This window comes from Drosophila simulans, chromosome X (assembly GCF_016746395.2).
Source record: "Drosophila simulans strain w501 chromosome X, Prin_Dsim_3.1, whole genome shotgun sequence".
Lineage (NCBI taxonomy): Eukaryota > Metazoa > Arthropoda > Insecta > Diptera > Drosophilidae > Drosophila > Drosophila simulans.
The window spans coordinates 20,805,541-20,822,512 of NC_052525.2; the positions used below are offsets into that span (position 1 = coordinate 20,805,541).

Consider the following 16,972-nt stretch of genomic DNA (forward strand, 5'->3'; position numbering starts at 1 on the left):
TCAAAAACGCTACGAACTAGACCGTAAATATAGTCCGTGCTTAAATTTTCCGTTAATAAAATGAAATCATGACTATATAGTCGACTAAAACGATACAAATTGAATAACTGCGAAAATATGGCTAGGCGTTCAACCAGATTTTCAAAAGAAATACCATCTTGATCTTGATCAGACGGCCGGCATTTTTTTTGCCGGCGAACTGGTCCCACTGGCAGCAGGTTTCGCCAGTTGCGCTGCGGTCACACTAGTTGCCCTGCTATTTTGTTCGTCATTACGTTGATTTCTTCGTTCGTTTCGTGTTTTTTTTTAAAATGGCCGATACAAAGGGCGTGAGTAGCCGCAGTTCCCTTGTCCAAGTGCCAATGGCCAACGGCCAGTCCCAACGAACCCGATCCGCCGCAAACTGGGCGTGGTGTGCCATTCCACTCCTGGTTGCAAGTGCATCAAATGCCGAATGCGGCGCTTCTGTTGATTTGTTTGCCGCTCATTCCTCCGCGCCCGTTCATCGAACGCTCCTCCTGCACCGCCCTTCGTCCACTCGGTGGGAGCGGGCATTGCTGAGCGGGAGTGGAGAAGGAAGTGGAAGTGGAAGTCAAGTGATTCACAACATGCCGGTGGCGTCGGCGTTGTTCCTTTGTTCCCGGCACCTCTGTCGCCCTCGCGAAGCACCTTCGGGCGCCCGTGAACCACATGGCAGCGCATTCTGGTCCGCAGAAATGAGTGCCGTGCCCATGGTTTGGGCGCCCAAGAGAAAACTGATCCGCGCGTGATGGGCATGCAAATCAAGCCAAGCCATCGCTTTCTAAGACCCAAGCCCTAACTACCAGACACTAGCCCATCCCAACTGAGTAGTTACGGGTTAATAAGACAAATGGGATACTTTCAATCACTTGCCCATTTTGGGTCATATCCTTGAACCCTTTTCTCAAGGTGCATCCTTTAACGTTAGATTCTTAACTCAGAGAACTTTCACTTCACGAGATGCAAGTTTTCACTATCCACAAAAGTGCTTTTCCGAGAAACATAGTTCCAAATAATTGGTAGATAAATTGAGCGACCGCAGATATACAATATTACTATGATTTATCGTCAGTCTGCATTGCATGGTTTTATAGCTTAATCAGCATAGGCTGACCCACTTAGCACACAATGTTTTTAATTATTCGCATATACATATGCATTTAGTTTATGTGCAATTCGTTAAGATTATTATATCCATATACAAATTTACTTTAAAGATGACTGCAAAAAAGTCTACGTTTGTTGATATTAAGCTGAGTAATTCTTGGTTTTGCAATAGAACACTCCACATATTTGTTTGTTTACCTGTTCTGAAACTAAAGGCAGAAATCTGGTAGATTCTCAGAAAGTTTTTAATATTAATTATTCTTTTTTATATCTGAAGCCTGGGACTTTTGATTCTCCTTACTAATGTGATTCACTTACTCTCGTGCAGTTTTCCAGCATCGAGACGCCCGGCTATGTGGGCTTCGCCAACCTGCCCAACCAGGTGCATCGAAAGTCCGTGAAGAAGGGATTCGAGTTCACCCTAATGGTGGTGGGCGAGTCCGGACTGGGCAAGTCCACGCTGGTCAACAGTCTCTTTCTCACGGATCTCTATCCCGAGCGCATCATTCCGGACGCCATAGGTGGGCACGGTCTTTCTTCATCACGCGCTTTGATTACTCATCCAGGAAACCAATCCCCTCTTGCAGAGAAACAAAAGCAGACCGTAAAGTTGGAGGCATCGACGGTGGAGATCGAGGAGCGCGGCGTCAAGCTGAGACTGACGGTGGTGGACACACCCGGATTCGGCGATGCCATCGACAACTCCAACAGCTTTGGCGCCATACTCGAGTACATCGATGAGCAATACGAGCGCTTCCTGCGCGACGAGAGTGGCCTGAACAGACGCAACATTGTGGACAATCGCATTCATTGCTGTTTCTACTTTATATCGCCGTTCGGTCATGGGTGCGTTCCTCTTCCGTTTAACTTTTGAACATTTCATATTTAAAATAAGGAGTTCAAAGCTCAGTAGTATTCCAAACTGTATAATAGAAAGTAAACGAAGTATCACATCAATTTTTGTACCCAGCCTAAAACCCCTGGACGTAGAGTTCATGAAGAAGCTGCACTCCAAAGTTAACATTGTGCCCGTGATCGCAAAGGCCGATTGCCTCACAAAGAAGGAGATCCTGCGCCTGAAGTGCCGCATTATGCAGGAGATCGAGAGCCACGGCATCAAGATCTACCCACTGCCAGACTGTGATTCCGATGAGGACGAGGACTACAAGGAGCAGGTGAAGCAACTGAAGGAAGCTGTGCCTTTCGCCGTCTGCGGCGCCAACACACTGCTCGAAGTCAAGGGCAAGAAGGTGCGCGGTCGTCTGTATCCATGGGGCGTGGTCGAGGTAGAGAATCCCGACCACTGCGACTTCATCAAGCTGCGCACGATGCTCATGTAAGTGCAGCAAATATTGCAATAGCTGATTGATTGCTTACTAACTAACCACCTATCCTGCTGCCCCACAGCACCCACATGCAGGACCTGCAGGAGGTGACGCAGGAGGTGCACTACGAGAACTATCGCTCCGACCGCCTCGCCAAGGGCATCAAGGGCAAGGAGAACGGCGTGAAGGCCGAGCGGGACAGCAGCTCGCAGGTGGTGTCGAACAGCGTGCTCGGCGAGAAGGACCGCATCCTGCAAGAGAAGGAGGCCGAGCTGCGGCGCATGCAGGAGATGCTCGCCCAGATGCAGGCGCGCATGCAGGCCCAGCAGTGAGCAGGCGGGTATATCTTTTATATACGCGCTTGGCGGAGGCGGCAATCTATAGTTATACACACAAGTCGTATATATACACGTATACAAAACATATATTTTGTACGCAGATTTTGGTTGCGATCGCGCTTTAACTCTACTCTCAATTGTGAAACGACGGGCGCTAAGTATTCTGTATTAATTTCGCATTCTCCATATATATATTCGTAGTATCTAGGTATACACACCACATACATTTATACACACATCCAGCTTACATCTGCCGCGTATGCAAACGCCTGCAATGCAATTGCTCCATCAGAAGCAAAACAGAGAACATAAGGAACACCAACCATCAGCGAACTCATATCACTTCTATCAAGCGAAACACACACGAAAACAACTGTATTCCTACTATGTATTTAGACGCGATTAACAATGGATTATTATTGTACTATGCATCTAGGCTAAGCGAATCCAATCCGATTTATATTGTATGTTGATTCATTTTTGTCTGTTTACCTTACCCTTATCTGTGTAGTCTCAAAGCGAGCAATTTATTTAGGTTATACTATATGTGCGCGACAGCCTGCCCTTCCGATCCTTCTTGACCTCCATGGTCCACTGTCCTCCAGGGCCGCCCGATTCCTAAGCACGATCTGATTGAATAAACAGTGATACCTTCCTAGGCGGTTCCGGGCTCCCATGGCCCGGTTGCGGAAGTTCGGTTTAGCAGGCTACTCGCTTGAAAGTGCACTCCTTTAACGGATGAAACAAAAACCAAAATGTGAAATCTCTTTTATTATGTATATGAAGACTTTTTTAACCCAATATAATCCTCTATGAATACATAAATATGCTTTTTATACAATTTGTAAGCCAGACCGTCTTATGCATTTTCTTCTAGTCCATAAAGTTGTATTTGTGTTCTTGATGGGAATCGCTAGCCGAGTCCATCCAGTTACAATAGTTAAGCATTCATATCCTTCAGATATCCTTACAACTTCAAGTATCCCTAGTTTGACCCATACTCAAGTATTGTCCGTGTGTATGGATTCCTCAACATGTCTAGCATCAAGATCTTGGCACAGGATAATTCCTACCATCCCATGTCGATAGATTAGAACTGCATCCAAATGGGGGGTACGTTGTCAGACTCCAACAAGTGACTCGAAAAGAGGGAGGCAAAAAACGCGAGTGCTTAAAACTAGCCAAATTTCCAAATTCAAATTCATCATTGCTGTTGTGTTTCCATGTTATGTTTGTTGCCATTTAATTGGTTGCTTAACGTAACATAAAATTATATTATATCAAAAAATATACTCACAGAAAAGTTGGAGAAGCGTACTCAGTGGTATCAATCATTCTCATGGGAAGAAATCTTCTTGTTTTCGAGACGGAAACGATCTCAATGTTGATACATACTTTAGACGGAAGCAGTATTGGGTTTCCGATTGTAGAAGACGATGTGAGGGGAGGCTGAAAAAATAAGATAGCGAGCGTCAAACCCCCTTTTCCTTGGAGCAGCAGTTCCTCCATCTCCAGCAAGCTGTTCCAAGAAGAGATCCTCTGCTTCTGGAAATCGAATCTCGCAGCGATGTCTGTCGGGCGAAAGCAGTTGGAAAACGAGTGTTGGCATGGAGTTGCAGATCATGACCTTCCACCCAGTCATTAGTTGGATTCGTGGTGCCCCAAGAGCCTGAAAGTTGAGCATTCCTGTTTCAGAATGGGTGCTAAATTTCTTTGTCTTTCTGCCCAGACATTCCTACCAAGCTATTGGCTGATGGACTAATTCAGACTGAAGCCGGGAAAGCTACCTTCGCTACCTACGGTTGGTCAGATAGGTCCACAGCAGTCCATATAGGCGGCCAAGATACTTCTGGTCTTTGGGGTGTACTGCCATCTTGATCCTCCACTTCGACCAGTTTATTAACACTGGAATTCAAAGCCAAATGACTAATAGTATTGAGTCCCCCAAATTTATGATATATAGCTCAAAATTTCGGGCTTTCTTACTTATTTGTTTATGAATATAGGGCTATAGGCAATCTGAGATCTAGGAGCATTACGATGTAAGACCTTTCCCCTAAGAATATGTTTAATTTGCATCCGAAAACAAATTAGTAAAGGATTATTGAGTCGTAAATATTTGTTCATATGTAAACATCTGGTTTCGTAGATTACCAACAGATGGCGCTGTTTGCCGCAAGATGGGCAGTATTTTCCTGCTGTCTCACACATGATTGTCGGCTACTCGGTATTTTTTCATCATACGGTCACACGGCGCACATGGTGTGCGGTAACAATTTTTTTTGCCGGCAAAGAAATGTAAATTAAGCAATGATTCGGACGATTTCAATCCGTTGGCTGCTGCAGCGCCTGGGGGACAACCGGCACTCCCCCTGGCTGGTGGCCAGGTCAAGGAGCTTCTTTGTCCGCACTCTCAGCACCACCAATCAGGTCAAGGGCGAAACGGAGGAGCTCTCGCAGGCGGAGCTGTTGCGCGAGTTTGCCCACATGCCGGTGCAGCGCATTCGGAACTTCAGCATCATTGCGCATGTCGATCACGGCAAGAGCACACTGGCTGACCGCCTGCTGGAGCTCACCGGAGCCATTGCGCGGAATGGCGGGCAGCACCAGGTGCTGGACAACCTGCAGGTGGAGCGGGAGCGTGGGATCACGGTCAAGGCCCAGACCGCATCGATCTTCCACCGTCACAAGGGCCAGCTCTATCTGCTGAACCTCATTGACACTCCTGGTCACGTGGATTTTTCCAATGAAGTGTGTATCATGTCAAAAGTCAGCTAATTCTTCTGCTAATCATTTGCCCATTACCCAGGTTTCCCGATCTCTGGCTGCCTGCGACGGCGTGGTACTCCTGGTGGACGCATGCCATGGCGTCCAGGCTCAAACCGTGGCCAACTATCACCTAGCCAAGCAGCGCCAGCTGGCAGTGGTTCCCGTGCTCAACAAGATAGACATCAAGCACGCAAACCCTGATCAGGTTTGCCAGGATCTAAAGCTGCTGTTTGGCATAGATCCGGATGAAGTGCTGCGCGTGTCCGCCAAGCTGGGCACCGGCGTATCTAAAGTCTTAGAAAGGGTTATAGAAACCGTGCCGCCGCCACAAGTTTCACGGGACAGCGACTTTCGGGCCCTAATCTTCGACAGCTGGTTCGACAAGTATCGCGGAGCCCTTAATCTAATTTATGTGCTGAATGGCAAGCTAGAGCAGAATCAGGACATTCAGTCGCTGGCCACCAAGAAGGTGTATCCCGTCAAGAGCATCTCTGTGTTGAGACCAGGCGAGTGTCCGGTTCCGGATGTATCCGCTGGTCAAGTGGGCTTGATTGCTTGCAATATGCGCAACAGCAAGGAGTCCATTGTGGGCGATACCATTCACCTGAAGAACCAAGCAGTCGCCGCCGCAGGAAGCTATCGACCGCAACAGCCGCTTGTTTTTGCTGGAGTTTTTCCCGCCGATCAGTCAAAACATGTCGCCCTGCGCAGTGCCATCGACAAAATGGTACTGAATGACTCAGCGGTCACGGTAAAAGTGGATTCCAGCCCGGCTTTGGGACAAGGCTGGCGTTTGGGCTTCCTGGGACTTCTGCACATGGAGGTCTTCTGTCAGCGCCTGGAGCAGGAGCATGGCGCTGAGCCCATAATCACCGCGCCATCCGTCACATATCGTTTGGTCTTGAGTAACCCAAAGATGATCAAGCAACAGGGTCGCGATACCATGGACATTTCCAATGCAGCCCTCTTCCCGGAACCGCATTCCATCAAGGAGTACTATGAGCCCTTGGTTTTGGGCACAATCATCACGCCCACGGAGTATGTTGGCCAGGTGATCAGCCTGTGTGTGGAGCGTCGGGGATTGCAGCAAAGTTCAGTGAACATCGACGAGACCCGTGTGCTAATGAAGTACGTCCTGCCGTTAAGCGAGATCATCCTGGACTTCCACGATCGCCTCAAGTCGTTGAGTTCTGGCTACGCTAGTTTCAGCTACGAGGACTACGGCTATCATCCATCTAACTTGGTTCGTTTGGACATCCATCTGAACGGCAAGCCCGTGGAGGAACTGTGCCGCATTGTCCACGCCTCCAAGGCCACGGGCGTGGCTCGGCAGATGGTTCTCAAGCTGCGGGAGCTTATTCCCAAGCAGATGGTACAGATCGCCATCCAGGCGTGCGTGGGCAGCAAGGTGCTCGCGCGCGAGACCATCAAGGCCTATCGCAAGGATGTGACAGCCAAGCTCTATGGTGGGGATGTCACCCGACGGATGAAGCTGCTCAAGCAGCAGGCCGAGGGCAAGAAGAAGATGCGCATGTTCGCCAACATCCGCGTGCCCCACGAGACCTTCATCAATGTGCTCAAGCGGTAGGATCAATCCCGACCAGAACATCACTTCTCAAAGCTGTTTGTGGCCAATTTAGGTGAGTGATTGTTGCCATTTCAAAAACGGACACTTAATATTTTAATGAAAAGTAGTTGAACAGTAATGCTAGAAATAAATTGTACTATTTAGTCAACTGAGATACCCTTTAAAGTGGATTTTTGGGTCTTTCCAAGCGATACTTTATTAAACAACAAACAACATTGCGATGTTCGTTTCCCTAATTTAAATGCAAATATTTGCCAAAGCCCTAAATATTTAGTATCGTTTAAAAAATACTTTAGGGTGCGGCTGTCGCTTATCATTATGTACCCTTCACCCGCCCCCATTTTCCTCTCCAGTTTCCGCGGTTTGTGCGATACGTCTTATCATTGTTTGGCTCTTGGCCGCAAATAGAATAATTATTCCGTCTTATGATAATGTACTCGCGGAATTGGGCGCGGTTGTGGAACGCCCCTTTTTGAAAGTTCATTAACATTAGCACTAGACTAAAACTAGCACAAAGCAAACTAAGAGGTAGCACAGTGCGAATGGGGAGAGCATTTTTAATTTGTTATCGCAGCCAATCGATATTAATTCTTTTATATTTTTATAAATAAATGGTCTCGTAGATTCGTTTTAAAGTATGTAGCAGGTAAAAGATGTTGATCAAAATCCGCCTGTCCGTATGAACGTCCTGATCTCTGAAACTATAGGAGACTTGGGATTGAACATGCGCATGTTTAGTTTAGTTTCAAATGCGGAGGAAATTTGATTCAAGTTAATTAGGGGGCATTGAACAGAGTAATGAAATCTCTAAAGAACTTCCTTGTATGTATGTATGTACGTCGGTTCCCCGGCACTCGACTATCTTTTTTCTTGGTAACTTTAATGTTTACTTTAACTATTAATAACTTTTCAAAAAATCGTGTTCGAAAGCATCATAAACATTTTTTTAGTTTCGTTAAAATTAATTAAAACTATATTTATAGATTTCTGCATCATTATTATTAGTAATACACACTGAGCAAAACAATGTACATATTTTCATAGGGGAAAGGGTATTTGGGGTTTCCAATAGGGCTTTCCTTCTTTTAGTTTGGCCTTGACCATCTTGTTGTTGCTCATGGGCCGCCCGCTGAAGGAAAACCACAGGGAAGAAGAGGCGGAGACAGTCGGACACAAAAATCGAATTTCCCTGACCCTGAAAACTGCCACCAAGCAACATGCAACCATACTCACAGACGACAGTGACAAGGAAAGAGAGAGAGGAGAGCTAGATATAGTGCATAACGGTATAGCCAGCCACCCCAAAATCATACGTAAATACAGGTCACCCCCAAAATGGTGAACCAGTCAAAACATATTTCAATTTTAAACTCAGTACTTCTGCTTCAATGATACTCATTATCATATAAAAGATATTAAATTTAATTAATTTTAAAATTTCTGAAAATTAAATAATGTAATATTTTTGGAACACAGTTTATTGTTGGCAACAGCTCAAAAGTTACTATAGGTTGTATACACTTAGTGGGTCAGCCGTTGGTTCACTGTACCGAGTGCGGATGGTAGTTGGCGGACTGAGTGTGTGAGATAGATAGCCAGTTTCAGTTTGTTGGGTCGCTTGTGTCGCTCTCACAGCCAAAAAATGAGAGAAGAGTGAACTGAAGTGAACCTCCAAACCTAAACCGTTGGGCGGAGGGTGTTGAATTGCAGGGGGTGGCGGTGGGTGGCTTGTTGTTTTGCCGTTCATTTCGCTCTGCATGTGTGTGTGACCTTGAAAAACAATAACATTGTTGTTGCCTCTGGCTTGGGCAAAAATGCAAATTGCAAACAAACCGAATCGGCAACCGTTCGAGCAAAACTGTTAAATGCGGTTATGCAATAAAAAAAAACAGTTTCGTGTATTTCCATATGTATGTACATATACATAATCTATATAGAATACGCACACACTCACTAATAGTGCAATTTGTGGATCAACTAGTTGCAAAAAAAATACGCGAAGATTAATAGAATAATTCACGCAGGCTAAGAACAGGAACTTTTGTTATTTGCTATTTCTAATTTCTAACCATTTCTAGTGCATCTTTATTTGACTTATATTTTTTAAAAATATTTTTATAGTTTTGTACTTCCAATTCAGGGTATTGCAATTTCATTTATTTAGTAAAATTAAAACTAGTTACGTTAATGTCTTATACATGCCGAATTTTTTTGTAGAAAGTTTATAAAAATGTTTCCAAAATCTCTACAATGTCTAGTCTCATGTGATTCTAAAACTTACTATTCTTCAAATCCCCTTTCAAAAAATGAACTGCTCTCTGTGCGATTTTCTCCGTAACAACAAGAACAAAGCCAAAACAGCTGAGCGAGTGCAGCAGGTGCAACAGAGAGGGCTGCAGTATTCCGTCCCACTCGTCAAACGGTTACTTTGTTATTGTTTTTGGAGAGAGGCCACTAAGTGTGTATGTGTGAATACGGATGAGTTGCGGATATGGGGAGCTCACATACACTCACACGTACAGAGGGGCGCCTGCAGAAAGAAAAAGTAAAATAAAATACATTTCGCCTCAGTGTTGTTGTTGCTGCTGAGCGCAATTAAACGTCAGCAGCGACGCCACGCACAGTGGGGCCAATTGGTGGCTCGATTCGATTTCGCTGTCAATTTTATATCAGTAAAAAATAAACTACTATTCAAAGTCACAGTAACTTTCGCACTTTATTTTAAAGAGTTTATAATTGTTTATTTAAACACTCAGTGCATTCCAATTTCAAAAAAGTTAGAACTCCACACAAATTTGCACAGCTTGAACAAAATTTGGCGATCGGGGCCACAGTGCGAGTTGACGTCTCCACATCGTCGTCTTTGCTGCCGACGTCGCTGCCTCTGGCCGCCGCACAAAAACACAAAAACAGAAAACACAGTCAGTTTTCATTCTCATTTGACATCATCAACATTGAAATTTAATTAAACGAGAGCAGTCTTCGGTTCGAGGCAATAATATTATTCAAGTAAAGCGCGATTTGAACAAACTTTTATTTACGACTAGGCAATAAAAAGCACTTTTCATTTAGCAATATTGTTTTATGCGAAAATACCGTAAAAAATAAGCGACGCGCACAAAATAACAAACGTCATCAGCTGTTCTTTGTTGGTGTGTGTGTAATTGTGTGAGCTTTATATACGGTCGAACTCAATGTGCTTGTGTGCGTGCTGCTTTGTATATTTGTTTTTATTTTACTATATTTTTTTTATTGAGTTGAAATAGTTGCATTTCAGAGGCTGTTGAATACATAACCTAAAAAACTAGAACTAAACGTTTGAAGGTTATGAACAGACCCGTTCCTCCCCCACTATCCACCGCCGACCGCTCCCTTTAAAACTTGGCCTTGACCGTGTGCATCTGTGTGTGTGAGAGTGAACGAGATGGATAGAGATGGCGAACGGTAACCAACAGCTGACAGCTGCACTTTACTTTGCCAGGTGGCAACGCTGCTACCGCGATCCTCTTCCCTCTCTTTCCATCCAAAAATGTCCACATACAAAACAAAGGCAGTGCGTTGCTCGCACAAACAAAAAAGTAGAATAACAAAGAAAAACAAGAACAAAACAGCAACAACAATTCTTTTAGTCAAGTTCAAAGCGAACTTTGCGAAAAAGAGAAAAGCCAACGCACTTCTCGAGCGCTCTCCCGCTCGCACACACGCACACACATGCAAGCGAATGCTCAGCTGTACACGTAGCCTGTTTTCGTTTTTTTGTTTTCGTTTTTCCATTTCTTTATTTGTGTGTTTAGTTTGTCACATAATTGTGCAATAGCAGTACAAAAAACAAGTATTTATCGGTATTTAAAACTATTATTACATTTTGCAGGCAGTATTGGAAGTAATATGTATCTTGTGCACAAAAAGCACTGATAATGTTCGTTGTTATTAAAGAAAGCTGGTGAATTTTTGTGTATTTCAATACTACCTGTTTTCTTTATTTGTGTGTTTAGTTTGGCACATAATTGTGCAATAGCAGTACAAAAAAACAAATATTTATCGGTATTTAAAACTATTATTAAATTTTGCAGCCAGTATTGGAAGTAATATGTAGCTTGTGCACAAAAAGCACTGATAATGTTAGTTGTTATTAAAGAAAGTGGGTGCATTTTTGTGTATTTCAATACTACCTTTTTTGTCAACAAAATTCAAACTTTTAAACTTTTCCAATTGGCAAGGAGCATGTGTTTATAAGGTTCGGAATCATATTAGGCTCATCAAATTGGCCATAATATTCAAATTTTTCCCGTTGTTAACCTTCACAAGCAGTGTTGTAAAGTTTTGAAAGTCAATAAGTTACCGTAACTTTTTTTGAGTGCATTCCTTAGCTGTTGCTTTGTTTATTTATTTTGCAAATATTTTGATGCTTATGTTTTCATAGACTGTGATATTTTTTGCATTGCTTGTATATATGAGTATGGATTAGCGTGAATTTCATAATAATGAAAAAAGTAAGGGTTTGTTTGTGTGCGATGAGTATTTATTTTTGTTTAACGAAGTTTTGCTTGAGAAAAAAAGAGAAAGAGCTAACCGAACAGGCGCCACAGCACGCACAAACACACACGCACAGCTGATCTATCTTGCTCTCGCTCTGGAAATTTGTAAACAACTCAATATCGCAAAAACCAGAGCTGCCAATTAGTTTTTTATTTTCCAGACACACTGGCAGCGCCATTTTCTTGCATTTGTGAAACTCACCCACTAAAAAGCACTGACATTTTTCCATAATTGCAGCGTAATATGTTCGAGGATCGGGACTAGACAAGTAGGTGGAAAACGAAAGCTAAGAACATGATCAACGGCCTGAGCGTTGGCGGTGGTCAGCAGGTGGCGCAGGTGACGCCAACAGGTGCTGCAATTAAATTGCACTTTGCCTACAACAACAACAGCAACATCAGTAGCAGCAGCAACATCAGCGACAACAACTACAGTGGCCTTAAAACAGCGGAGACGAAAATGAGGAACAACCAGAACTACACAGGCAGAGCGCTGAAAATAGTGGAGAAGATACCGAGAGCAAGTGGAGTAATCGCCGCAACGAGCGGCAACCAAGGAGCAAAAAGCCTTGTGGGATATTCTCCGGCAGCGGCATCTTACGTATCAGGCTTGTCCAGGGACATTTTGATATCCAGAGAACTTTCCCAAAGATCAGGAGATTTCCTGACAGCTGCTGCAAAGATGGTATCCCAAATGGGAGCAAGCGAACTCCGCTGGTTGCCCATACCCAGGACCAAAGACAAACCATCGAGCGCAGGAGGTGCAGAAGCTAAAACATCAGTCAGAGAAAGCGAATCACACGAATCGCCTGGTAAAGCTGCCAAAAGTGCCTTAGGTGACCCCCAGCCGCAGCGCACCGAAGACCAAGAAAATGCCTTTCGGCGCATCGAGGATGTGCACAACTATGCCAAGTTGCAGGACTGCAGCAGCGACACCGACGACGAGGACGACGAAGAAGAAGATCTCGATGAAGAGGAGGATGATGAGGAGGAGGCGGAAATCCAAGTGCAGTTGCCTGTGCAGCAGGAGGTCACGCGCATTCGTCGCGAGGCCGCCGAAGAGCATGTGGACGTGGACGTGGTCACAGTGCCGCAGCAGGAGCAGGATCAGGATAGCCATCAAGTAGAACAGCGACAGCTTCAGCAGGATCAGACAGCGGATAACACACGGCCGGAGCATCATGCCCGCCGCCCCATGAATGCCTTCCTCATATTCTGCAAGAGACATCGCGGTATCGTCAAGGAGCGTTACAGAACTTTGGAGAACCGGTGGGTTTTTTTGCCAGCTGCACCCATTTAGGTTCCGGAAAGATAACTCACTCGCTGCTTTCCTATTTTAGTGCCATTACGAAGATACTGGGCGACTGGTGGGCCGCTCTCGACGAACAGGAGAAACACTGCTTCACGGATCTGGCACAACAGGTTAGGATCATACCATAGTTACCCGCGCAAATACTTCCCTTCTGTTGAACATGCCTGTTGGGCTTTGAGTTCTATAATATTAACGAGCGAATTAATTTTCTTTTGCAGAACAAGGACGCCTTCTTCAATGCTAATCCTAACTTCAAGTGGTACAAACTGCCAGCTCCGCCGCTGCGAACACTGGCTACCCGTCCCAGCAACGCGACTGCTGGCTTGCTCATCCCCAGTGAAGATCAGCCACAGCAGCAGGTGCCGACTTCGCTGCAAGTGCAGTGGGCAGAGCGAGGGGAGATGCCCCGTGCTATGCTGCGCCCCAACTACTTTAAACTGGCAGACGAAACGCAGATGGGCGAGCTAAGCTCCCTACTGCAAGTTCAAGTACAAGAGAAGGACTTCGCTCTACAGCAGGTGCTCAGCGAGACCAGCCAGTTTCTATCTGCCCATATGCCAGCTGGCAATACAAATGGGAATGGCAATAAGCGCTCCTTGCAGGACAACAACTCGAGCAACTCCAGCGAGGAGGAGGCGGCCAGTGGTAGCCCGCAAAACAAGAAAGTCAAGTCATCACGCTCCTGCAAGGGCAAGATTTACCAGGAATTGGTCAACTCCGGTCAATTGGCGGCCATAGCTAAGAAGAGCAAAGCTCGCTTGCCGCCGGCAGGCAGCATGGGTGGAAACTTTGTGGACATCCCCTTGGATGCGGGCCCCAATACACCGCCCGTTTCGCCACCGGAACGCCAGGGTAGCAGTCCGGATTCCATGCAAAAACATATGAGAAGCGTTTCCGAGTCGAGCAGCAGTGGTTTCTTTGATCTTGAGGAGAAAATCAAAGAGCTGCCAGCCCTCAGCTTGGACGCTTACCTGCAGCGCAAACGTAGCACCAAAAAGAAGAAGAAGTTTAGCGGCACCAAGAAACAGAGGAATTCGAACAGCACAAGCGGTGCATCAGCAGCTTCAAATGTGGCAGCAGCAGATGCTGCGGCAAAAGGAGCTGTCCCATTATCTAGCGAGCAACACGTGAGGATCAAGCAGCAGCAACTGCAGGCTGTGGGAAGCCAGCGACGAAAGGCGCGCAAAGAAAGTATCACCCGGCGCGATGTTAGTGCCATTGAACAGGAGGTGGCCTCAATTCTGCCCCTGACCATTAATGGCAGCTACTACTTCAACCAGAGCGGTGCTCCCAAGGCGGTGAATGCCTCTGTAACCTCGTCGTCGGCCTCGCCACCGCTGTCTTCGAACTCCTCGTCGTCATCCTCCTCGCTCTCCTCGCAGACGGCCTTCGACGTGACCTCCTCTACCTCAGATCTACTCATTCTGGCCGAAGTGGCCGCCAACCGCACTGAGCTGACCAAGTCCAACTAGCGCCTGCAACACCACTAACATCAGCAGCACCACTGGCTGTCCAGCATTACCACCAAATAGTTAGCCCAAATCAAAATAGCGAACTGCAAGATTGTCATACTTGGGGAAGATATATTCACATATGTATATCCTATTGTAATAATTTGAAATTATGTTTAGACATTTAAACTATTTCCGGTTTACCTTATTATATAGTTTTTAAGAAAGCAAAAGAGCATGGCCTTAACAGTTATTCATATCATTCATTACGTCAGAGCTGAGGAATAATACTTTATATTCTATTTACATAAATATATAGGTTTCACACGATTTTCGGGCTATGTTGCACATGTATCCGAAATATTCAGTTCTAATCCGCACAACTGTGCATTAATATTCAATTGTTTTAATCGCATCAATCGAAAACTTTAAACTGAATTGTTCGCCTTATGATAGTCTTGCGGTCAAGTTAAGCACCCATTTTCGATACTTACGATGCTTGAAGCTATTTGCTGGTGGTGCCCAATGGAGATGGAAAAACAGACATTCGTTGATCTACAATTTAGTCAATAATATTATGTAATAACAGAAAAGCAAGCCAGCCGAAGAGAATGCGAGAAGAGAGTAGCGGCGATAGCGAATTATGTATTGTTTGTTATGACGGCGGTAGGAGGAGACCCGAGTCAGTTTCACACGCATATATCTATATATTTGGTATTTAAATAACTTGTTCTGTTTTTTTCTTGTTAAGTTTCTCCTTTTTCGGGCCGCGTTCGCCAAGCAGCAAAATCAACAGCAGCGAACGCTCATTAAATGTTAATTATTATTATTTCTAATATGTAGTCGTAACTTATTGCTATATTTGTCAAAACGCAAACAATTTGCAAACAAAAATATATTCATTTTAAAATGGAAACTTGGAATTTTCATTTAAAGAGCCAATATTGCAATATTTAACTATGGAACGCGAGAAAGTAATTAGTATACACATATATATGCGGTAATAATTTATGTACGCATACATTGTGTATATTAAAATATAGTCCTTGCAGTTTATTTTACGTTAACATGATTACCTTGATGCCATATATATTTTTTTACTTTAAGAGGTAAAAGGAAGCTATTCCGACCCAGTAAGGTATTTTGTTAATGTCACAAGCCAAATCGCTTTGTATTTAATACAAATTCCGTGTATTCTTATAGATTGCATCAGTTTAAAAGATTTTAAACAAAGAAATATGTTGGAAATTTGAAGCCGAAAAATTGCATAAAATAAATCCAAAGGACATTTTTGTGATCGAAAAGTTCAACTTTACCAGAAAGTGCAATCAACGACTTAAAGTTTGATAAACTACATTTATTAACTTATACATTGACTCACTTAGATGTACAGCTATGTTCAAAAAAATAGCAGTGCTTGGGACCTGCGAGTTTAAGATAAAAAATCCTATTATTTACAGTTTTAATGGTCAAATTTTTTTATAGTATCATTAGGTATTAAATTTCAAACAATTCAACAAATGTTTCACTTTTATTTCTTCAATAGTTTCGAAAATATAGATTAAAACAACATAATAGGCAGAAATTCTGGTGTTCTGAAATAGCAGTGCTATGAAAAAATAGTAACAAAATTCAACTTGACTTAGAACTAACATAGTTTTTCTTTTTAATGTGCTAATTAGGGTGTAATACTTGATTACATAGCCTTTGTTAGCCAGCACAGCCTTACACCCACGCGACATGGAGTCCACCAGGTCCTGGGAACGTTTGGGGGGAATTTTTGCCCTTGCATCCTGCACAACTTGCCAAATCTGAGCCTTACATTGTTTAATGTCCCCCCATAAGTTTTCAATCGGGTTCAAACCGGAAGACGGTGCTGACCACGGCATCTATTCTATTTTCTTAGCCGATTTGCTTGTGTGTTTCGGATCATTATCCTGTTGGAATGTCCATTTTAAGGGCATATTCCATTCAGCATATGACAGTAAGAAATCACTAAGTATATTTACATATGCGTTTGGGTCTGTAATACCATAAATCATATGCTATGGACTCATACCATTGTAAAAATCAAGCCCATACCAGGATTTTGGGTCCACCACGATTGAAAGTCTTGAGTGGGTGTTTTGGGTGGCACTCCATATTTGGAGGTCGTTGGATTCACTTTAGTGAACCAGTTCCACCAAATAGCTGTATTTTTGACCCATCAATCCAAAGGATATTACGCCATTTGGAGACTGGCCAGATTAGGTAGGTTTTAGGGAAGCTTAACCTTGCATTAATATGCCTTGGGCTAAGTAAAGGAACCAGTAGTCGTCTCCGAATTGTAACGTCGCTGATTTCCAAGTTCAGCTCCGACTTTATGTCCCTAGAGGATGCAAAAGGATTGACTTTGCTATATCTGTGGATTTACGTATGGCACTACGTTCTCGGGCTTCCATTCATATTTAATGGCATCGGATACCATTTTGGCAGAACATTCAAGGGTTTTTTGAATGTCCTTATATGTTTTTCCCTTTTACG

The 16,972-nt window shown here is 44.1% G+C and overlaps 3 protein-coding genes and 1 long non-coding RNA gene across 9 annotated transcripts; 3 read left to right on the forward strand and 1 right to left on the reverse strand.

Moving 5' to 3' along the window:
* The first annotated feature begins 178 nt into the window (after positions 1–178).
* Positions 179–3,639, forward strand: LOC6726597 (septin-1). Its single transcript, XM_016174247.3, has 5 exons — positions 179–329; positions 1,457–1,649; positions 1,716–1,974; positions 2,099–2,464; positions 2,536–3,639. The coding sequence occupies exons 1-5, from the start codon at positions 312–314 to the stop codon at positions 2,783–2,785; spliced, it is 1,086 nt and encodes a 361-aa protein (XP_016040271.1). The 5' UTR covers positions 179–311; the 3' UTR covers positions 2,786–3,639.
* Positions 3,163–10,842, reverse strand: LOC27208998. Of its 6 annotated transcripts, none has more exons than XR_006542084.1 (3): positions 10,245–10,842; positions 9,430–9,678; positions 3,163–4,696 (listed from the first exon to the last, which is right to left on the reverse strand). It is a non-coding gene; the product is annotated as an uncharacterized LOC27208998 (long non-coding RNA). The 6 variants fall into 6 exon arrangements; XR_006542083.1 differs by lacking the exon at positions 10,245–10,842 and adding an exon at positions 9,771–9,905; XR_006542081.1 differs by lacking the exon at positions 10,245–10,842 and having other exon boundaries at positions 3,163–4,460; positions 4,531–4,696; positions 9,430–9,905.
* LOC123327361 (translation factor waclaw, mitochondrial) lies at positions 4,962–11,977 on the forward strand. Its single transcript, XM_044923657.1, is given in 4 exon segments — positions 4,962–5,064; positions 5,067–5,542; positions 5,601–7,200; positions 11,925–11,977. Coding segments are annotated over 3 exon segments (2,088 nt in total). The 5' UTR covers positions 4,962–5,000; the 3' UTR covers positions 7,149–7,200; positions 11,925–11,977.
* Positions 11,978–11,981: 4 nt separating this feature from the next.
* On the forward strand, positions 11,982–15,365 carry LOC6726599. Its single transcript, XM_016174248.3, has 3 exons — positions 11,982–12,955; positions 13,027–13,108; positions 13,217–15,365. Exons 1-3 carry the CDS (start codon positions 11,982–11,984, stop codon positions 14,468–14,470), a joined length of 2,310 nt encoding a protein of 769 aa, XP_016040272.1. The 3' UTR covers positions 14,471–15,365.
* Positions 15,366–16,972: the final 1,607 nt, after the last annotated feature.